The sequence below is a fragment of the Panthera uncia genome, chromosome B4, assembly GCF_023721935.1.
Source record: "Panthera uncia isolate 11264 chromosome B4, Puncia_PCG_1.0, whole genome shotgun sequence".
Lineage (NCBI taxonomy): Eukaryota > Metazoa > Chordata > Mammalia > Carnivora > Felidae > Panthera > Panthera uncia.
The window spans coordinates 109,068,741-109,093,170 of NC_064809.1; the positions used below are offsets into that span (position 1 = coordinate 109,068,741).

The 24,430-nt window shown below is 35.8% G+C and overlaps 1 protein-coding gene across 4 annotated transcripts in view; it reads right to left on the bottom strand.

Annotated features, from left to right (window-relative positions):
• The window catches only part of ATP2B1 (ATPase plasma membrane Ca2+ transporting 1), a 129,633-nt gene that overhangs the window by 44,839 nt on the left and 60,364 nt on the right, over positions 1 to 24,430 (bottom strand). For all 4 annotated transcript variants that reach the window (XM_049626068.1, XM_049626072.1, XM_049626070.1 and 1 more), the window contains exons 3-5: positions 8,016 to 8,213; positions 2,028 to 2,282; positions 1,812 to 1,937 (exon numbers count right to left, since the gene is read on the bottom strand). In XM_049626068.1, coding sequence (XP_049482025.1) covers positions 1,812 to 1,937; positions 2,028 to 2,282; positions 8,016 to 8,213 — 579 coding nt within the window. The remainder of the gene's footprint in view (positions 1 to 1,811; positions 1,938 to 2,027; positions 2,283 to 8,015; positions 8,214 to 24,430) is intronic.

A 24,430-nucleotide genomic window follows, 5' to 3' on the forward strand; every position in this document is an offset into this window, starting at 1 on the left:
TTTTATTTGGTTAATAATTATAGTTTCTTAGAGGTATAGCAAGGAATAAGTAAAATGAGTCTATGTTATACTTAAATACACCATACTTACATATCCAAGAATATTTCCGTCTATTTGAAATGAATTACAACTACACCCATGTAAAGAAAAGGCTAAACAGAATGTTCTTGGTAGAGCAGGATTTTGAAGGTGTACGTACAAAATCCCAAGATATTTCTGAAGAAGTTAAGTCTGTTGTAATTGGGAACGCTACCCTTTTATAATGGTGTTTATAAATGCATACATATGTAATTACTCTGATTTTTAGTGGTAGGATGTTTTGCAATAAGCTTTTTAGGCACATGTTTGCCAATCTTCAAAAGTAATAGTTAAATTTAAATATACACCTGGAAGTTGTGACTCTCACTTAGCTGATTCTTGTCACAGTGACTCTGGTTTCAGTGAAGCCATGTTCAATCAATCAAAATATAAAATTCACAAAGAACTGAAAAATTATAGCTGCCAAGTTACTACACAGTTAAATCAGCAGAAATCTCCTTACAATGTATAAAATGTTAGCACTCCACCAACATCTGAAAATGATAATAGAAGACAAATAGGCAACCTTCTGCTTGTTCCAAATTCTGGTATAATTCAATCTAATAAACACATGTAAACAACTGTCCTACAGGCAATTTTGTAAATTCTATAAATACTAGAAAATTAAGAGTAAAAACCTGGAAATCCAACGTAAAAGAACTGGCATACTTTTGGAGGCAAGCTGTGGTCCTCTTGCTTCCTCTCACGTGACATTTTAGAAAGCTGCCTGTGAATCTTCCCATCATCCCTTCCCTTTCATTTCTCATTAACCTCAGGTCAGGCTATCACAGTTACTGTTACAAGAGCCTCCCAAGTTGACACCCAGCTCCCCATTTCAAATAGTGCCCTCACCTGTCCCAATCCTCTTCATTCTCAGAACATGTCCTACTTGTGTGCAAATTCAATCCTCCCTAGTACATGTGGTGCTACTTCTGGGCCTACTGTTGATTAGCCATGTGATCTTCAATAAATAGTTTATCTCAGATTTATTCCTTGACAGTTAAATGCGGGAGTCGGATTAGACAAATTTTAAGGATTTTATCGGTTCCTTAAAAAACAAAACAAAACAAAACCCTATCCTTTATAGATCACCATAGACAGTTCATTAATTTGCTTTAAAAATACAATCATTCTGGGTGACTGGGTGGCTCAGTCGCTTGAGCGTTTGACTTCGGCTCAGGTCCTGATCTCACTGTTCACGAATTTGAGCCCCACATCAGGCTCTGTGCTGACACCTCAGAGCCTGGAGCCTGTTTAGATTCTGTGTCTCCTTTTTTCTCTGCCTCTCCCCGGCTCATGCTCTGTCTCTCTCTTCCTCTCTCAAAAATAAACATTACCAAAAATAAACAATAAAAAATAATCATTCTTTAATTTTACACATCAACAGGCCTTAAGAATAAATGTAATACAGGAAAACACAACAGAAGTCATCAGGCTTATATTTTACTTTTATCACTAACTAACATCACTGACTCTCAAAATCTCTTGATTTTTTTTTTTTTCATGTTCCTCATTTGTAAAATATGACTCTGGATTCAAAGACCTCTAATATCTCTGGCAATAAGATAATATCTCTGGCAACTTAGAGGAAAAAAAACCCAAAACAACTCCCTAAGGATTATAAGGGTAGAAGCTCACGTAAAATACAGAATCCTTCACCATGTAGGCTCTTAGGCAACTGTTTGCTGACAGCGGAAGAGAAAAAAGTTCAAAGATACAAAAGCAATTCATACCTGATAGAAGTAAGGGATCCTTATCTAAAGACTTCTTGACGTGATCAGATTCACCAGTCAATGAACTTTCGTCAATTTTAAGATCATTGCCTTGAATTAGTATGCCATCAGCAGGAAGAAGATCACCTAAAACAAAGAGCAACTGTAATGCACACTGTAAACAAGATTACAATGACTTTACCTCTAACCTAAAAGGGGTTGCTCTTCTTCACTTACCGTATTTCACCTGAGCAATATCTCCAACAGTAATGTCAGCTACAGGTATCTGAATGACCTGACCACCCCTGATGACTGTGAACTTCTGTTCTTGTTCAATTCGACTCTGCAAACCTCTAAACTGTTTTTCCTTACTCCAGTCATTGAAAGCTGTTACTAACACCACACACACTACTGATAAGAGGATTGCAGCTCCTTCAATCCAACCAGTTTCACCTTCACCTTCTTCCTCTCCAACAGAAACTTCTCCACAAACTATATGAAAAGAAAGAAAATGCTTATCAAGAAAAGATTCTGAATTGATGGCAAAGACAAGCAATAAGTTAATTATGATGTTTACATACCTCGCTAATTTTACTCTAAGTACCTTACTGAAATCAAAGCATTCCATAATGGCAAGAATGCAAACTACGTCAATTTCAAGTTCCCTGCCTATGAAGATTCTCACCCTCAGGACAGGGAGGCAATCTAGGGCACTAAGATAAGCATAAGGACACTGAGGAAGATTAAACCTCAGCCTCAAGGCAAGTTCTTAATCTGTCAACACCACCTACCCCAGAGTCCTAAGGATTAAATGAGAGAACATTTGGAAAGCAGGTAGACCAGTGACTGAGAAAAATGGTTAATGCTATTAATTATTACATATGTTAGACAAGATATACATGAAAACCCACGAATCATGCTTATTGTATATATTTTACAGGCGTACAAGCAAAACTTGGTTTCCATAACATGAAAAGGTAAGCAAAGTGCTACTCAATCCAACTATTTGGGCATCTACTCTAGATGCCAGGCATAATTTTAGGATCTGAGGACATGGCAGTAAACAAGACCCAAGCTCCCTCTCCTCACAAAACCCATACTTAGATTGGTAGGTGCAGACAGTGTATAAAGAATTCACGTAATAAAACAAATAATCAATTTCAGATATGGTAAATGCCATAAAGAAAACAAAGGGCGGTGATATGCTATCAAATGAAGAAAGGAAGTAACTGGTTGTGTGAACACAGAAGGTCCCTCTGAGGTGTCCATGATGTTTGAGCTAGGAGCCAAGTGATAAAAAGGAACTAGCCATATAATCGCTTTAAAGCATTTCAGGAAGAGCATTCCAGGGAAAGATTAAAGAGTATTCCAGGGAAAGATTAAAATCGGTAAAAAGGCTTTATGGCACAAAAACGTTTACAGAAGAATGGAGGGGGGAAGAACCCCCCAAAACTCAAAATTTAAGGTAAAAAATGTTGAAGAAAGAACAGTGAAATAGTGCTGTTTTGACTGCGGGTTATAATCTGTTTGGAGTCTAAAATCAATTCAGTGGCGCATGACTAGCATTTTGAAAAACGAAACAGAACAAAATAAAAAGGATATACGTATAATAAAGGTAAGCATTTTTTTCTTGAAAGTTTCCATTGGGTATTTACAAATTCACATGAATGAACAGGTTCTGCACTCCTCTTTAAAGTTCTTTCTTACTGAGGGTTGAGCTGAAAAGTCTGAAAAATCAGTGGTTCTCTTAGGACACGTAAAGCAGGAGAAAAAATTATTCAGAAGAAAAGAATGAGTAAATGAATGATACTAGAAACGATTAAAACATGTTCCAGAATACAGTGCATGAGCCAAAGAAATGATGTGAAGTATAAAGATACTGAATAAAGACTAATCCAGGAGAAGTATGTGGGACAAGATGAGGTCAGAGAAGACAGAGACTAGAATAAAATCAACTGGTGGTGGTGAAATGGAAGGAATGATGAGATTAAAAAACAAACAAACAAACAAACAAACAAACAAAAAAAACAAAATCCTGAGGACCATCAGCAGGATTCAGCCATCAATAGGTACAAGAGCATGTTTCCAAAGGAGATGGCTGGACAATCCATCGAGAGTGCTGGCTTCTCCATCCAAATATTAAAACCTCTCTTTGAATTACATTCAGGCTGAAGAAATGACCACGTACCATTGTACACAATAACCAGTTAAATGAATTTATGGTTTACGATGTTCGAAACAGAAGTGGTAGGACAGTTTCTCCTTCCCCTTCCACCTGCCCAGAAGACACGAGATGTACTCCAGGTAGACCAAGTCAGGATGAGAGTTGAAATGCCATGTTGACCACTTTCACCAACTTGAAATATAGCTAAAATATTATCTTCCCAATGAAGCATTTCAACAGGTTTGATCTCACTGGTTAAAAATGTAAAAATGCAATACTTTCTAATAGTATGTAAGAACAATACATTGAAAGCAGAAGATGGACGGGGTGGAGCACCTGGGTGGCTCAGTCAGTTAAGTGTCTGACTTCAGCTCAGGTTATGATCTCACTGTTCGTGAGTTCAAGCCCCACGTTGGTCTCTATGCTGACAACTCAAAGCCTGGAGCCTGCTTCCGATTCTGTCTGTCTGTCTCTCTTTTCTCTCTCTGCCCTTCCCCCACTTGTACTGTCTGTCTGTCTGTCTCTCTCTCTCTCTCAAAAATAAACATTAAAAAAAAATTTTAAAAAAGAAGATGGAATTTACCAGTCATATGTCAAAAAAATTTTGTGTAACTGGTGGATGGGAGTGAAGATATCATTAGTGAGTACACTTCTTGCATGTGGATTTACAAAATGTTGTAAGTTTCTTTTCAGCTGTGAGAAACATTAAAACCAAGTTCTGAAATAAAGCAAACTCAGACCCAAATCAAGGGAAATCAAGGTTAAATCAAAATTATAAAATAATGTATATTCAATCAGGCTATCAATAATGATATTTTATGGTTACTAAACATCAAAATTTTAAACCTCATTTCATCTTTTTAACATTTCAGTTTATATTTTTGCATATGTTTAAAACTATACATATTATAAAGTATAAACATTATACACACATTATGTAGATAGCTTTACATATATATAATTCATAAATGCATCCTTTGAATATATGCTCATATTTCTTCCTGATAAGGTATACAACCAAAAAAGTTTAAAGATCAATGCAACAGAGATTAAGGGGAAAAGAATTATGACACAATTATATCATTTTCAGCTTTAAATCTCACATGCATATTTAGAACTAGATGACTAAATATTTCAAAAGAGAACATGAAACAAGTTGATGCCATATTTCATTTCATATATAGTTCTACCTTAAATTACAGATAAATTTAGAATGATTTTGAAACAGATGGTAGTAAAATACTTCCAAAAATTAAATCCTTTTCCTGCTGCTGATCGTTACAAATTTTTAGAGTAGCTGCAGTGAAAAAATAATTGCAAAAATCAAAGTTACAAAAGGACTGTCCTATGCTTTCAGTAAAGTCAGAGTATAAATATAATAAAAATCTATTTAACCAAAGGTGTTCCCCTGTAAACATATTCACCTGAGAGAGATGCACAATCTAAATTCAGTCTGTGCTCTACCATAAGGCAAATATTCCATTCTTAAAATTCTCCATTTGGGCTATTTCTTGGATGGTGCATCAAGTATGTACATTAACAGTATAAAGAATCAGTTCTCAAAAAGTATTGTCTAGGAACCCCAGGAGGATCCCCCAAGGTCAAAACTATGTAATAATACCAAGATGTAATTTGCATTCTATTTCAGGAATGTGTAGTGGAATTTTCCAAAGACTACACTACATGTGCTAACACAAGACACTAAATGTAGAAGCAGATTATCTTCAATTATGCCAGACCTTAAAGAGATACAAGGAAATGAAGAATACTGCTAATACTCTATTCATAATTTCACTTAAGATTTCATTAATAATTATAGCAATTATATTTATTATAATACAACACTTAGATACAATTTAAATGCACTGATACAATATTTTTAAATTTCTCAATTTTAATTAAGAATACAGTAAATATCTACAGATATAGCTCATATAATCAAAATCTGTTTGTGGAGTCCTTAGCATTTAGAGTATAAAGGGGCCCTCAGACCAAAAGGTTTGAGAACCTTGGTATTATACTAGTAACTAAAGATGTGTTTATTGTATGGGTTATAATGCTTATTTTTATATCATCAGTACTAGTAAGAAATTTTGATAATATAGTCTATGACTACAGATTTACCACTTAGTGTTAAAATATACATGATGAAAAGACACATGAAGTACACTAATAAATGTTAAAAAAATGCAAATACTAACATTTCACCGTGGAACAAAAATATCTTTGTATGTTTTACTAACACCTTCTAGCAGATTTTGACTGTTTTTAAAGTGTCTTATGACACTGACAATTTTAGAGTATCTTCCCAGTTGGATCTAATGCCAGTATTCTCCTTAAACAAATTTGGGAAAGGGCTTGTCACTACATCCTAGAAATGAAGCAGTCCAAATTCCAAAAAGATTTGTCCTTGTTAGTAACAAAATCCATTCCTGTTGAAAATATTTTTCTTTAGTCTTCTTATAATCTTAGGGAAAAAAATGTTAAAAGTAAAGAAACACTTCATAATCTGCAAACTCGCTGAATTCTAGAATACCAATTCCCAATAGTCTATAATGATAGTTGGGTAAATTGAACACTACAGAATTTACCTATATGTTGATGAACATGGTATGACCTTCCCTTTTCACATAAAACATTTCATATACACACAGTTACACGCTCTCGTGCCTACCCACATATGCACACATACACATACGTGAGTACCCACAGACATACAAAACATATTTTAAAATCTGGGAGAATATGAAAATGGTACAGCAGTAATCTCCAAGAAGTGAGATTTTTGGTGAATGTTATTTCCTATGAATTGTCATTTTTCCCTCCTAATATTTCTACAGCAAAATATGTATTATTTATTTAATAAAAACAAAAGTTTAAAAAATAATTTGGCTCAATGTTGACAAGAATATTGCCTAAATTTTTTCTTATTTAGACAAGTGATTCTCAACCATAGACAATTTTGCCCCCTATCAGAAACCTGGCAATGTCTGGAGAAGTTCTGGTGGCCTCAACTGGAGGGTAGTACAGTGCAGGGTGACAAAGAATGCTCTAGTGTAAAATGTAAACAAAGCTGTTGCTGAAAAACCCTGCTCTCCGATAAACTGACTTCTTCAGTGACCTACTTTCTAAAATAAACAAACAAAAAACACAACTCTCACATGAGCTCCAGGCATACCTTTAATGGCATCACTTTAAATTTTTACTTAACCCAACTTTTAGAGTTAGCTAATGTTTATTTAACTCTTCATAACTTGAAAGGCATAAGAATAAAGTTTTTACAAAGAAAAATATTGGTATATTACTCTCCTGATATATAAAATACTACTGGTTCACTCTATAGCTATTTAAATATAGTGACCAAAACCCAAGCTAGGTTTCTTAGCAGTTATAGAATGTACTGTCAAGGACTATCTATTTTAAATAAATTGATTAAAAAGAGAGTAAGAAATTTTAAAAGAGAAATGAAGAACATAGGCAGGAGAAAGACAAAACCATTGTAGCTACAAGTTAAAGCAGATCTACCACTGTATGATGTACTTTTCCTTTGGTCAAGATAAGTTGTAGTATAAACATTTCTAGAATGGCAAGGCAATTACCCGAATCATGCATATAATAACAATTTAAGAACTTGAAAAATAATGAATCAGGGAAGAGAACAGAATTTTGCTTTCATAATGATTTCCAAAAAATTAAAAAAAAAACAACCCAAAATTAAAAACTGTAATTATTTCAATTTAATGTTCAAAGACCTTAAAAACCATGATGGCACAAACCACACTGTGTATGTGACTTAGCTCTTTGCCAACACGTGGTATACACACATTGGCAGGTTATTTAACCTCTGTATCAAACGGGGAAGTGACACTAGCTCATAGGGTTATTGTAAAATTATCTGAGATGGTATATTTAAAGAACAATTAAAAACACTGCTAGAATGCTACCTAGCACACTTCCCTGACCTTTACTTATGTTTTCCCTCCCAAATGCCAACCTATTATTATATTTTAATTAAGCAAATGAAATGAAATGAATTTTTTTCCCCTCCCCAATTTACTTACGTGCATTATCCCCTTCTGGAGGTTGATAAAAAGAAAGGCCCAATGATACTATGGCTGCAATTTCTAATATAATTAAAGTGACATCTTGTAATGCTTCCCATACTAATTGAAGAAAGGTTTTTGGCTTTTTAGGAGGTATAAAATTCTTTCCAAACACTGCTTCTCTTCTCTCTATATCTGCAGGGTTTCCACTCAAACCTGGTGAAAAGAAAAATTTCAGTGAAAAGTTTCACTACTTACAAAAGGAAATACCTATTTTACTCAAAACATTAATTCATTACACTTTATTTAAAAAAATTTTTTTTTAATGTTTACTTATTTTTGAGAGAGAGAGAGAGAGACAAAGCATGAGCAGGGGAGGGGCAGGGAGAGAGGGGGAAAGAGAATCCCAAGCAGGCTCCAGGCTCTGAGTTGTCAGCACAGAGCCCAATGCAGGGCTCGAACCCACAGACCGTGAGATCATGACCCGAGCTGAAGATGCTCAACCGACTGAGCCACCCAGGTGCCCCTTCATTCATTGCACTTCAGATTCCAATTCATAAGACCCAATCAAACTGACTTTTACACATTATATCAAATGAACAGAATTTAAATCACTGAAAAACATGTACAGTGCTTTAAAAGAACAATTCATGTAGACAGGTCAAGACTGGATTAAAAATTTTCACTTTTCCAAAATGTTCATTTTTGATATTACCTTATACCATCTTGTAGGCTGCCAGAGACCAGAGTGATATGACAGTTGGATGGGTTTTATATTGGAATTAAACATTTCCCTGACCTTTACTTATGATGTTTTCCCTCCCAAAATGGGGAATTATGTATTTATTTGATTTACTTACAGCATCTTGGTCACCCTAATCAGAGAAAGTCTTTGATTTTCACTCTTATTTACTAAATAACAATGAAACATTTATCACAAGCTCTAAAATTTCTCCATTAAAATGTCTGTTATACATGGACTGATAAATGATTTGCAAGTCACAAAAAAAAAAAAAAAGGAAATTATGGGATGACCTTTCTTTTGAATTTTATTTTTAGGATTTCCAGCTTGAGAAACAGGTACTGCTATTGACTGATAGCGCCCACTGTCACTGTAAGGGAAAAGGTGCATGGTAGGACATAATATTTATTGCCTGGAATGTGGAATTGGACGGTTATGAGGAAAGAGGTTAAGAGAGAGTTGGATGACATGAATTTTGCCTTTCCCTTATCCCATCAAGCAGGTCCTCCTCAAACTTAACCGTGCTGATCCAATCAAACCTAGATAGATATATCCCAAATAGCTAAAGCGAAGTACATACACATTTATATTTTTGTGGGAGGTATGAAAACAGGCAGGAGTGACAAATGACATGTTTCTGAGTCTGCTTAAAAATATCAAAGAAGGCAAAGATATCAGAATGACACAACTTTCAATTTATCATCATAAATTTAAATTTATAATTAATTTAGTTAACATAAACTCTTTTTTTGGCAAGAGCTCATCCCAAGAGAACAGCAAAGGAGCGAGACAGGAAAACAGCAGATTACTGGGAGGCTCTTGGTTTTAGGTGTTTCAACTAGTAATCTCAGTGTGGAGGCAGGCAAAGAGTAGAAGAGAGAGAACAAAGAAAGTACGCTTTTAGAATAAACAATAAGAAATGAACACAGACATTTTAAAGTAATTATTTATTTGGTTAAAGGTATCAATGAGATTCCAGAGAATGTTTTCATTAGCAACTGTAACAAGGTCCGTCCATACTGGGCAGAAAGATTTGAGATTTCTGATGACAAAAGTCATCATCTGAAAGCTTCCACAGAGCTCCAGGCTTTGAGACAGTTCAATAGAAAGAAAGGAATGAAAGGATTGTAGTAATTGTGACTGTGGGAAAGAGAATATGAGAGAAGAAACTTGCAAATTGTAATTTAGAATCCACAGTTTCTTCAGACTAGAGCAATGTTCCCCACTCACACCTGGCTGAAACCAGTTAACACTGGTCCATGGTTTAATTGAGGGACAGAGGAATCAATGCAGTAAGGTTTTCCACAAAACAAAATTTGTTTTAAAGGACTAAACTTTGAGATGTTCTGAGATTATGTGCTTGCCGCTTTTTAAATTTAAGTGCCCTTTCTCTTATAAAAAGATAGTAAGTTTGTTATATCTTGTATTTCAATGACCTTACTAGAAAAAATAAAAGACAACCTTCCCTAGCTGTCAGTCTCCAATCTTTTTTTCTATGAAATTTGAAGATATTGGTTTTATCAGTTTAACTCACACTTAATAGAACCTACTATTAATTACAAGTATATAACACCTAGTAGTTTTAAGTAGCACCACTATAACTATAAAAATAATTGACCCAAACCTACATTAATTATAACGGAGGCCAACATTTTATGTTAATGCTGATAAGAAGAGCCACAGAGCGAAAGAGAGCTTAAAAGCCTATCCGAAAGGGTGCCTGGGTGGCTCAGTCAGGTAAGTGTCCAACTGTTGATTTGGGCTCAGGTCATGATCTCCTGGTTGGTGGGCTCAAGCCTTGCATCTGGCCCTGCATCCAGCAGCATCAGTGCAGAGCCTGCTTGGGATTCTCTCTTCCTCTCTCTCTGCCTCCACCTCAAAATGAACTCTAAAAAAAATGTATCTGGAGGGAATCTGGGAATTAAAAAAGCAGCCGGTCCTAAAGGTTACTGTAATTCTTCTAAACCACTACCACACATACAAGCACTCACCTAAGACACTACATCAATAAAGTCATCTGGGTTACAAACTAGAAGACCTAGATTCCAGTTCACCTACTGAAATTTTACACATGTCACTTAATGTCTGTGGCAGTTGGGGTAGAGGCATTAATATTTGTTGGTGTATCTTACAAACTTGTTTGGAAGGGCCTAAGAAGGTACAATGGATCAAAGCATATACTACAGAGTAACAGTGATTGAGCTCAGTAAGGGGATGACAAGTTATAAACTGGACATTACAGGTTTTAATTCCACTTTGGGGGAAATTAATTTCCATAAATGCAGAATAATAAACTCACATAATCTAAATATAATGAAGTTAAGAGTTTTGTAACAATAGTCTGTTCCCCACCCTATATTTACTTAACATCTACTACTTGCAGGGACTATTCTACATCCTGAGGAGTCAGTATAAACACGCTATATATTCAGCAATCTTACACTGGAGGGAAACAAAGAGATTATTAAAGTAACATAGCGAGAAGACTAGTACTATTCTAAGTGCAACGGAAACCTTTCTAAAACAGAAGGGATTTAAAGCACCATAGAGTATGGTAGTAATAATTGATCTCATTTAAATTGTTGTGTGAAGTATAAATTGAAGAGAGCAAGAGTGGAGGGAAAAGACCAGTAAGGAGGCTGTTTAAGTAGAAAGTAAGAGGTGATCATGGCTAGTATCTGAGGTTTTTAACTGAATCTGCCAATTATCCTGTAAAAAGATCAGACAGGACTTGCTAAACGACTGGATGTGGATGAAAGAAAAAGAATGATATCTAAGTTTTTTTGTTTTTTTTTGTGTCTATACACTTAAATGATTGGATAGTAAAGACATTCACCAAGATAGAGCAGGCCTTTGGGAATTGCAGAATTAAGTGGAAAAAGAGAGGCAAGAGTTAACAGTTTCATTTTACAGATTTACACCTGAGATGCCCATTTGTTTTTTAATGTTTTATTTTTGAGACAGAGAGAGAGAGAGCATGAGCTGTCAGCACAGAGCCCGACACTGGGCTTGAACTCACGAGCTGCGAGATCAAGACCTGAGCCGAAGTTGGACACTTAACCGACTGGGCCACCCAGGCGCCCCTGAGATGCCTATTTAAATAAACAAGTGTAGAGGTCTGTAGACAGCTGGCTAGCCATATTCGGAACTCAGAAGAGGTCTGCGCCAGAAAATCAATGCACAGATGATTCTGGAGTCATGGACCCAAAGAGAGCTCCCAGAAAGCAGACAAGAGAGAAGGGTTAAGGCTAGAAACTTGGAATAGTCCCCAACATTTAATGATCAGATAGGGGAAGAAAAGGCAACCCAAAGAAACGGGCAGGGGGAGGTGGCTGGCTCAAAAACAGGCTCGTGTAAAATTATGGAAGCCTACAAAAGGAGCGTTTTTTAAAAAAGATGAAGATGATGTGGATGATGACATCAAATGAGTAAGACTGGCTTTGGTTAGATGGAGGCCCTTGAGAAGAAATTTTCCAGTGGAATGCTGTGAAGCAAGTCTGATTAGAAAGAACTGAAGATAGAATAAGAATTAGAAAATGGGTGGAAACTATGATTATACAACTTTTTCCACGAGTATGATGCAGCAGAGAAAAATAAAGCAGTAAAGGTGAATTAAAGTGGATAAATAAACCCATTATGCTTTTTTAAAGATGAGTGATAGATATCAAGGCAAGTAATTTACCAGTGTATAATCAAGTAGAGAAGACAACACTGATGAATCCAGGGTGTAGATGTTAGCCTCCTCTAAGGGCAGGAAGAGGCTTCCATTGGTAGGAAAGAGAAAGCAAAGTTCTTGAGGGAAGGGAAATAGCTAAGCTGGTAAAACTGGTAATGAGACTACATGGTCTTAGTTTTGAAAATAGAGTAGATATGACATGAAATCATTAAGTATAACTTATGAATAAATATACTGACAACTCTTCTGCCTGGTCCCATTGGCTCAGTTGACTGTAGAATAGTGGCAATGAGGCCAAGGGCATGTGTGGCATCTGATCTCCTTATGCCCCAATTAGCTTCACAAAGAGACAATATATTTAAAAAAACCATCAAAGCAGCTGTGAAAATGAATCAAGGAAACCGATTTAAAATGGAGTTCGGAAGCCATGAGGAGACAGTTCTTGGGCATGGAGCACTCCTCTCAGCTTACATGAGCAGCAGGAAGGAGGAAGATTTCCACATGCCTTAGTAACAGCAAACTTCCCACCACCTGCAGCCAGTGAGAAACCACCACAACCTGGAGCTCTTGTTCTTCTCCAATGAAGTTATTTTCAAAATGACTCACCCCATGTCCTCCCAGCACCCCATAAAAGCTAGCCTCCCCTCTGTTTCTTCAGACTTACCTATGGTTTGCCACAGTCTGCTTGTCCTGAATGGCAACGCCACTGTTATTCCTGAATAAACTCATCTTCATTTAATTAAATTACCATTTGTTTCACTTAAGGTTGATTACATGGTGTCATGAAGTGGGATCAGAAGGTGCAGAACCCCTGGGGAACTAATGACTGTTTGTGGGTCCCACTTGAGCCCCTTGTCCTCTCCATTTCTGTGAGCTGTCTTTTTCCTTTTGGTTCAGTGGGTTTTCTCTTGGATTCGAATTTAGTCTCTTTGGTTCAGCTCCCTATCTGCTTTTGTGAATGCACTACCCTTCTTGGTGAGTTCTCTTTTGTTTTCTGTACTTCTGCTTTGAGTAATGGGATCCGTAAAATCCAAAGAGTTAAGCAGGTCACCTTCTGGCATACCTATCTTTTTTATGTCTAAAAACTATGGTTTCAGAAGTTGTAAAATAGCTACAAAAATGGCAAAATCTTACTAAAGACAATCCAAAATCACAATGGCCATTATGAGAAATGTTCCAGTTAGACAGGATCATTTAAGAAGTGCATTTGAAAGCAAAGGAGTCCCAAATCAAACAGAATGGGGCACCTATTTTTATTGGTATGCAGAAGTTTCCAAACTTCAAAATTCCAAAATAGCTTCATTGAAAGATTTGTTGTAAAAAGCTAATGAAAAAGTAAAGATATAAGAGGTACCAAAAACAAAAGGCTTTAAGACTGACATAATACTCTTACTGTGACATAATACTCCTACTGCTCCCCTCTTTCTTCCTCTGAGTACTCATTCTAGCAATCCTCTGTCTGAATTGCCTTTACACTCTGAAGAGACTATTAAATTACCTTTTAAAATAACACCGCCTGAGACTACAGGTGATTCTCTTCAGTTATTTTTCACTCCTTGGTCAAAGGCCACGCTAAAGGCCAAATGAAGTTAGGGCTATAGTTAACTAATTTCTTGAACTCAAGAGAAAATTCTCTAACAGTTTTAATAACTGGATTAACTCCAGAGATTACTGGAAACATAAAAAGGCAGAAAATAAGATGAGAGGCACTAGTCGGAGCCTGACAGAAAATTTTGTTAAGGCACTCTTCCCTCTGCTCATTGTGGATAATGTAGTTGGATCAGTGGAACAAGCTATAATGTCACTTAAGTTGCAACTCAATTCGTTGAGGAATTGAGAACAACAAACCTTATCTTGCAAATCCTTGTGAAACTAGAAATGCAACTCTAGAGACAATTCAAAGTTTATCCATTTCTTTTTTGCCAATACCCAAACCTCCCCTACTAATCTTTAAAGGTTTGTAACTTGCATTCTTCCTTGTGCCTCTGAGATGTAAATGCTAAAGTGCAAACTTCAGGGAAGTAATTCTTACCAGAAGAAAAACAAAAGGGGGAAAGGTCCTTCAAAACTTAGCTTTAGCTATCTGGGCAAGTAGCCTTAACTAATTCCATCTACCAGAAAAGTTAGATCCAACTTTTATCATGAGTGAAATGGAAGCCTCTGTTTATGTCTGTCTGTATGTTTAAGTGTGCCTATGCATGTGTCTTGTATATATGTAGTACTGTCTACCTCCAATAGAATTACTACAATCAATTTGTAAAAGACTTCTATTTAACTGACTCAAATGCGAATTAAGTATTCATAGAAATTCTCAAAAATGTAACAGAAAGTAACCTAAATGTTTTTCAGGTTCCCCTGAGTTTGGCAAACAAAAGCTGGCCTTAAGTTTGGTTTAATTAAAATAGGCATGTCTTCAGAGTTACCAGGATTAAATAGAACGTAAACATACAACTTTTATTCTACCCGGTTTTAGTAGTCAAGTAAGTTCACGTTATCTCTGTTACAAAATCTGTCAACAAGAATAACAGCTTGGGAAGATGGTTGATTTTGTCTAATGTCTCATGAAGTTTTTGTGGGATCTAAACATAATTGTTAAGAGCAAGTAAACTAAATAAAAGTAAGTAGGATAAAAAGGTTTTAGGTGAACTTTTCAAATAATTTCCCCAAGTCTTTTTGGGGAACCTTAAAGTTTTGCTGCATTAAATATGAGTTAAATTCATTAAATATCCAGATCATTTCCAAGTAAGATAAAATATTGCAACACAGATTATTGAACATAGGTTTTTTTGCTTCCTTTTACAGAGGAACTAAAGATATTTGAGTCTAACAGTAAACATGTTTTAGCCATGCTTAAAAATTTTCTATGAAAAAAGCATGTTTTCAGAAATCATAAAATTTATAAAATCTGCCAATTCACAGAATGCTAATGTAAAGGCCAGTTCTTAATTGTTTACTTCTTAATTAAAGTTGCTAAGGGTTAAGAATTCTAATTAATATGTGTGCTTAAAGCTACTAGAAATAATAAGGAGACACCTCTATATGCAAAAAAATTATGACATGGGCTTTTGGTAAAAGAAGATATAAGGAATATAAATGCACTTTTTAGAGGGAAAATTTGTCCTAGTGAGGCTAGTTATTTAAAAAGAGAAAAGACAGGATAAAATCTGAATGTAAAACGAAAGTTGTAGGTTTGTGGAAAAGGAATCTTTGGGCATTTTAATGTACAGTCAAGCTGGTTAAGATTAAAATAAATTTATTTAAAAATGAGTTTTAATTTCAAAAGTACAGTGGTACAAAATTGGAATTTGTTCTTTTTCCTGTCAAAAGAACAATGTTTTCAGGGCCCCTGGGTGGCTCAGTAGGTTAAGTGTCTGACTCTCGGTTTCACCTAAGGTCATGATTTCGCAGTTTTGTGGGTTTGAGCCCTGTGTCAGGCTCTGCAGCGTGGAGTCTGCTTGGGATTCTCTCTCCTACTCTCTCTCTCTGCCCTTCCCCCGCTCAAGCTGTCTCTCTCTCAAAATAAATAAATAAACTTAAAAAAAAAAAAGAACAATGTTTTCTTACATTATTGATCTGCTCTTAAGAACAAATTGTAAACAAAGGTTTTCCTTTACTTTTAATGTAATCTTCCTAGAAAAACAAAGATTGTGTGTTTTGCTTTCATCAAGTCTTTGGTTACTTAAAAAAAAAAAAAGCTGAGTCTTTTCAATATTAAAGAAGCTAAGGCTTTTTACAACTATTTAACTTTCTGTATTTTTCTGCAAAGTCTTTGTCACTTTGATTAAATGGATACCTAAAGTATTGTTTCACGGTGACATATGATCCTCTTTGACCAAAGGTCCAAATCGTTTGATATTTAAAAAAAAAGTGTCTGTTTATTTTGGACAGACAGAGCACAAGTGGGGGAGGGGCAGAGAAAGAGAGAGAGGAAGACCTATAATTAATCCAAAGCAGGTTCCAGGCTCTGAGCTGGCAGCACAGAGCCTAGTACAGGCTCGAACTCATGAAAGGCAAGATCATGACCTGAGCCAAAGTTGGGCACTTAACTGACTGAACCACCCAGGTGCCCTGAAATCTTTTGATATTTTTGACAAACTTCCCAAAAAATCAAATTCAAAAGGAAGTATTTTGATCTTGAACTAACTTTAGGTTTTTACAGAGGGCCCCTAGAACATATCAAAGGACTTGTTCTCCTTATAAAGAAGGATATGTTAAACTAATTAGACTTATTTGATATGTTAAATTACCTGGGAAGTATTGTTAAAAACAGGTGATGCTAAACTTTCTTAGAATAAATTTGCATGGAAATGTTATTAATGTGTCCCAATAATAGCATGAAATTTCTAAAGATCTTATATGCCTTTTTATCACGTTAACATTTATAATTCTGGTTACTATCATAAAGGGTAAGTCACAAAATTACCATTTTCCTTGTCAACTGCATTATAATGAACTCTCATCGGATTTTAACCATGGCCACTTTTAAGTGTTTTGGCCATTTACAGACAGTTACTGTTTTACTCTGATGCTTATACAAGTGTTTCTGCAAAAGTACTTCATCTTCAAGAAGCTTCAGGAAAGGATGGTTTTCTGATAACTTTAAGACAATAAAACTGAACTTGGTAAGAATTTCCAGAACTAGTGGCAAAACTGAATGCAAGCAGAACAATTAAAAACATGGGACTAAATGAACTGAGAGGATTGTTATAATTTTTATAGCTTCTTTAGTTTAAAACATTACTGATTCTGTAATATTTTGCTTTCCCAGATTTTAGGAAACGCTTTTCTCTCTTAAGCTATCAATAATTTGGTAAGATACACCTTTGTGAATAAAGACAAAACATTTACTTTTTCTATGTGATCCCTCCAGAATTTGCAAACTCTTTGTGAGTATTCTTATTTTTATGATAATAATTTGCATAAATTCAGTAAGAATCTTTTCTCTTTATATCAGGACAGAGAAACACTGGTTGTATTACCAAAGCTTTGACTGGAATATCGTATTTGAGAAATGTGCATAGATTCAGATAGAACCAGAGAGTTTTAAAGAACACAGTTTGACTTTACAGAGCCAATAAATAAAGCCCTTTGAAGGAAAAATCAACTTGGTACCTTGCTTACAAAATTCCAGGAAAGCAGTCTTAAAAAGAGCTTAGATGGTTAATCACTTTTCTTGCTGCACTAATGCAAATAATCAAGCAATGTTTTATGCAAAGAAATTATTTTTACTATAAAAAATGAGGGTACTTGAAGAGCGAACAAATTATGTTTACCTCTTTGTCTAGATCAGATTCTAATCCTATTAACTGTCCTTGAGTTTCTGTTATATACTTGTAAATTGAACTGGATCCTGAATTCTAGCTTCCTCAAAAATCTGGCTACAACTCTCCAAAGTAACATTTCCAATTTTCTCCCACCCTTTTGATTTGGAATCAGTTTGAACAAAGACTGCCCCAAGAATCTAGTTGGAAAGGACTATACCAGGTCCTCCTCACCACCCAGATGGCAGCCAGACTTCAGGGACTTAAACCTTGAATATGTATCTCACAGATGAAAAAGGCTCCACCTGACATTTGGCCCTACACAGATAGAGACCTCTGAATCAAACTGACTAGAAAAAGAAGTAGCTGACATAGAGGATGACTACTTACTCACCCTGATGCTTAATCAAGACTTCATCTCAAACATGAAACTTTTGTCTTTCCCTTTATTTTTTCAACTCTGGCACTGGCCTGGAAAGATAACATCTTCATCTGCTTCTCCCAGGCCTTTGTTAAGGAGGGGTAACTTTTGCCTTTCAGACTGTGGGATTTGTCATTTAAAACTCTTATCTATCTATTAACAGTGCCACCTTAGTGAGAGTGATTCATACCCCAACAGGATTTATGTTTATCTGGGGTGGTTATCATTCATTCACCTTGGGCCTATACAGCTAGCATATAGCAAAGCAAGGTCTCTTAAGCTACCCCTAACTTTTCACAAACCAACTCAAGCACCTTCCTTAGTTGAATCCCCTGCACTGTCAAATCAGAAAGGACCTACCAGGAGGTTTTATGATTCAGGGTTCACTTCTGTTAGCAGGGCCATACTTCCCTGGTTAGGAGTAAATGTGAACAGGAATATAGCAAGAAATCTCTCCTTAACTCTTAGAGATACTGCAGAATCAGTGCCAAGACAACACCGGCCCAAAAAAGAGCCTTAGACTCTTTGACCAAAGTTGATAATAGGTCAGTCCTTGACTAGCTTTTAGCTGAGCAAGGAGGTGTCTGCACTGTGGCCAACACCACCTGCTGCACCTGGATTAACACTTCTGGGGAAGTTAAAACTCAGTTACATAAGATCATTGAGCAACCCACTTGGCTTAAAAAGGAAGTTGACCAGCCAACCTGGAATTTCCTAGTCAGCACTAGGAGATTTGGTGGCGGCAGTAGGACCAAAGGAGATTTCCAACAGCTCTGGGGACAAAGAGAAATACAGGCGTGGTACCTGCAAACCCTTTTTTGAGTTTAGTCTTTCCTGCTGTTTCCGAAGGCCATGAAAATAATATAGCAAACAGAATGTTAGCCCAATGCCTTGAGATGATCTCCAACGTTTCTAAGCTTAATAAGATATAAATTTATGCATGGGAAATGCCTGACAGCTCCTCCTGCTATTTGCCCTGTTACTCAAAAGTGGCATCCATGGTTTCCACTTTCTACCCATTCCTCCTCCCCCCACCAAAACCCCCATGTGAGACATGACTCCTGGGAAAGGTCCTTCCAAGCACCAATTGACAAATAGAGAAAAATATTTCAATCAAAATGAATGATCTGATGCTTGATCAGTGATGCTTTCTGAGAAACATCTTAATCAAAAGGGGGAAAAGTGAAAACAAATCAAGGAAATCTGATTTAAAATGCAGTTGGGAAGCCATGAAGGGAGAGTTCCCATGCACACAGTGCTCATCTCAGCTTACATGAGCAGCAGGAAGGAGGAAGGTTTCCACATGCCTCAGTAATAGCAAACTGCTCACCACTTACAGCCAGTGAGAAACCACCACAATCTTAAACTCTTCTTCTCTAATACAATTATGTTCAGAACAACCCTCTTTAATTTCCTCCCAGAGCCTCGTACTGTCTTCCTCAGACTTATCTACAGTTTGCCATAATTTGCTTGTCCTGAATTACAATTCCCCTGCTATTCCTGAATAAACTCATCTTTGTTTAATTAAATTACCACTTGTTTTATTTAAGGTTAACAATCTCAGAATTATGTTTTTTTTTTTTTTTTCCTAGGTCTTAGCAACTGAGTGTGAGTGGGTGAAAGTTTCCTGTCAAAGTCCAGGCCACTTAAAAGACATATGTAATTGGAATGCCTGGGTGGTTCAGTTGGTTAAGCGTCCGACTCTCGATTTTGGCTCAGGTCATGATCTCAAAGTTCACGGGTTTGAGCTCTGTGTCATGCTCTGCTTGCTTTGGATTCTCTCTCTTCTCCTCTCTCTCTCAAAAATAAACATTTTAGGAGGAAAAAAAAAGATGTATATAATGATTTCATTAGAAAAGGGAAAAAGAGAGTATGCTTTCAGAAAGTAAAGCCTGGAAAGGTTGAGAAAATAAGATGCCTAAAACGAATCAGGCTTCTAGGCTGAAGGCTTGGGGTAAAAACGTGGACTGGAGCTACAAGAAACACCAGAATCCAGATGACATGTGAAGTCTTAGATGTGCATGGCATCATCCAAGGAGAGTATACAAAGAGGAGTGTGCACAGATAAATGGAAACCTGAGGCCCACCAACATCTAAAGGAAAACACAGAAGGCTGATACATGACCGGCCAAATAGGAAGAAAGAAAACCCTAAGAATCTAATATTAAGAAAACCAGAACGGAATGGTTTGAAAAGGAAATATAAAGGTGCTTGGTTAGCTCAGTTAGAAGAGCATGCAACTCTTGGGGTGCCTGGGTGGCTCAGTAGGTTAATAAGCATCTGACTCTTGATGTTAGCTCAGGTCATGAACTCATAGTCATGAGATCAAGCCCCGTGTGGGGCTCTGCAATGACAGCGTACAGCCTGCTTGGGATTCTCTCTCCCTCTTTCTCTGTCCCTCCCCTGCTCATTTTCTCAAATAAATAAACCTTAAAAAAAAAAAAGAACAACATGCAACTCTTGATGTTGGGGTAGTGAGTTTGAGTCCCATGTTGGGTGTAGAGATTACTAAAAAAATAAAAAATAAAAAAATAAAATAAAAAGGAAGTCTATCGCACTCAGAAAAGTGAACTTAAAACAACTCTAATATTATACTACTTCAGGCTCTATCAAGTACAACTTTAAGAAATAATATATATGCAACAAAGTTAGAGAAGTAGTGTTACAATTACCTTCAAAAAATTCATAAGCAATGAAAACTAGTGAGCTGAGCAGGTATTCAATTAAATGCATAATTCTCTATTACAGCAGCAATAAATTTCCAGGACAAGGTCATGCAGGATTATCAATATCAAACCCTTGTTGGTAACTCTGTACAAGTATTAAAATATGCGTGGCTGGCATACCATGGCGATGGGAATCCTTCCTGAGTGCCTGAAAGAGCTGTGCCAACCTGTATAACCAAGCACATCCATCAGAGCATCAGAGGATTCTTGCAGTAGCCTATAAGTCAACAATGATTCATGCTGGGCAACCGGATGATTTTTTTTTTAGAGTTAAAATATATTTCCATGTGTGAATGTTAGTTTTCTTGTATTACATCATGAAGACCTGGTCAAAAAGCACACGATTTCTAACAGTCTTACCTCTAGGAGTGTGAACATAAACTGCCAGCATTATGGAAACATTAGTCAGCCAGAGACAATTACTGTTGACTTTACCTTGCTTTCTACCACACACCTCTTTTGTTTCTTTCTACCACTGTTTCCTTTTCTTATTCCCTTTGCTTTTTTTCTCTCTTATACCTAATTTTAGCAACTACTTCAGAAACTTAGTGTCTCATTTACTTTCTTGCCTCTTTACAACGCTATGGAGCCATCCATGTCTCCTACAAAATACCACTCAGTACCTGTCTTTAATCTGTATACATTCATTGTTACCCTTTATTTAACATGGTACTACTGAATGATAAACATGCTACCAGGGCTAGAGACCTGCGTTCCAGAAATCTCTTTATTAGACAGTCTCCTCTACCATCCAATATAAAATATAACATAGATAACACAGGAACACATTAAAATGGAAAAGATACCGAAAGCTAGGTTAAAAGTAAAAGGATCAATAAATAGGATTTACAACAGGAATAAGAAAATCAATACAGGAAAACAATAAAGATAATGAAAAAAACTACAGGGATAATTGCATGTAGTTAGGATGTTGTAAGAAGGTAATTCTGTCATAAAAGTATATTCTTAGATTCTGACGACTCTTAAGAGAGGTGCTTTCTCTAATAGACAAAGCAGAAATATGAGGTGACAAGTCTTTATTTCAGTTAACCTTGAAATTTATACTTCCAATTCTTTTAAGAGTAGAGATGGCTACATTTTTAATATGAAAATCACATCTGGCTCAAAACACTTCCTATTGATCAGTACACATTAAGAATGTCTCAAATCCAGTTAAAGGAGTACTCTGCTGGAAGACGAGCAGTAAATTAGCAGGCCAAATGAGGAAGCACACAGATACAACTTCCTGAACAGGGCATATTTTAAAACGACTGACTGAGCAACAGAACCTTTATTAAACTCAAAATTGTTTTCACTATAAAACTCCTGCCAACAAAAAATACTATTTGAGAAGACAGAACACAGGTACCTCTTTCTTAATATTGTCAACTCTTTTGCAAGTTGTATGAGCTGAACTTTCATAACAGGCGATATAATATAGTGGTTAAAAGCATGTAGCTAGAATGTCAAGGTTTGAATCCCTGCTCTGGCACCTTAAGAGCTGTGAGACTTTGAGTAAGCCGATTAACCTTTTTGTGTTGTGGATTCTTTGGCTGTAAAAAAAAGGTAAGGCTGTTGTGAGGATAAAGTGAATTAATATTTGTAAGTGCTAACAACAACCTACTGGGAACAAAAAAGCATTACCTATGTATTATTTTTGTTGTAACTGCTCTTAAGAAATGTCTTAAGCTGTTCCTCCTCCAGATTTTATAGCAATCTAATAGCCACATCCCCAATATTTCTGATTTTCCTTTTCCACTCACTTTTCTCTTAAGCAGACATCAATAATACACTATGCATTTCATCTAGCTGTCTTGTAAATTTGTCTCCCCCTTGTAAAAATAAGTCAGGGATTGTTTTATTGACGAATATATCTACCCAGCCAAGAAAAGTACCTACCACAGAGCAGGCAGAATATCCCAGCAATTCTAAGGTGCACATATCCTTACACTGTGTTAACACTGATGAGATTGGGATGTAACTTAATTACACACTTATAATTATCTTACGATTAAAACTGCCAACACTAATTCTTTCTTTAGAGGGAATAAACACCATATGGCAATTAACAACCTAGATCTGATGAAACACTATATGTATCAATGAATGAATTAATGAATGAAAGAATTAAAGAAACAAACTTCAGTTTTCCTAACCAAACTTCATGTTCTTTAAAAAATTATTTTAATCTCACTTTCCCTCACGATAAGCAGCTTATATTAACAAAAGAGTACTTATTGTCTGGATCATTTTCTTGGGCAAACCCCTGGCTGATTACCCCTGATGATGATTTATTTACTATCATTTGCCTAGTTGATCAGTGACAAAATGTTCATTAGCTTTCTTAATAAATTATTTCTAAATTAAACTAAAACTGTTCCTCTGGAAACAATATTCTTATGAAGGCTGGTGCTGTTTTTATTTAATCTTACAACTGTAAACACAAATATAATGCTTAAAATGGTTTGTTCATATTCTTTAAAAGAATCTTTCAAAATGACAAACTGTTTATATACAACCAGTAAAGACAAAAGTTTGTACAAATTTTAACAAAAATTCACAATACTAGGAAGAAGATGAGCAAGAATTTTCTAAGAATAAAAGAGGGAAATAGATTTCATATATTTCATAGCACAAAGCAGCAACAACGAACATCAAATTTTGAGTGTTCAAGTGAATTATTTCTAGTAATTACCCACAGCTCCCATCATATTGTAAGAAAGATACATAACCATCTCCTCCCCAAATTTCAAAACTATTGTACTAAATGCAAAATTTTTCAGTTAACTTAATAAACTTCACTAATTAAACTAAAATCAATGTAAGGAGTACAGCCTAAAATAACAAAAAAGAATACAAAAATAAACAAAAGAAAGTGCAATACAAACTAATGAGAATCACGTCTATTAAAAATGAGAACAGACCATGTTGGGGTGTTAAGTTATTAGAAGACAAGAATTTTGATTAACTAATAGCAGAGGAATACAAAGACAACCTGGTTGAAGGATGTGTAGTTAGGTAATGAAACTGAAGTTCATTATCACCTTTTATGAACAAACTATGTAATTATACTGAGGATTTTTTATAATGTTTCCTATTAATTTGGTGATTATGAACCATCCAACAATTAGGTTTTAGGTTAAATGGATAAAGTACATATAGTTGAATTAATGAATATACTGAGAACAGCACATCAATATACAATTCTCTAAACAGGATATAAAGTTAGCGAATATTTCAAAATGGGTTTGAATAACGAACAAGCTACAAATTTTGTTAAATTACTATCTGTTACAGTCCATGGGTTTGTTCCTGAATCCTAGAATTTACATCAACAACAGGGATCCCAGCTACTTTAAAATGGTACAGCATATTAAGGTATAACTAAGAAGCTCATGTTTCTAAGTAGTTCTGACTTAAGGAAAAGATCCAGAAGATACGAAGACTTAACAGGTCTTACAGAAAAAAGAACGTACTCCAAGTGATCAAGGAAGCCCTTTCCAGACATGTGTGAATGATGTGTGAATGCTGATACTGGATTCGTCAAGATCATGCTACTTCAGAAAAATTAATTACCTACCACTTCTTTAAAACAATTAGGAATTTA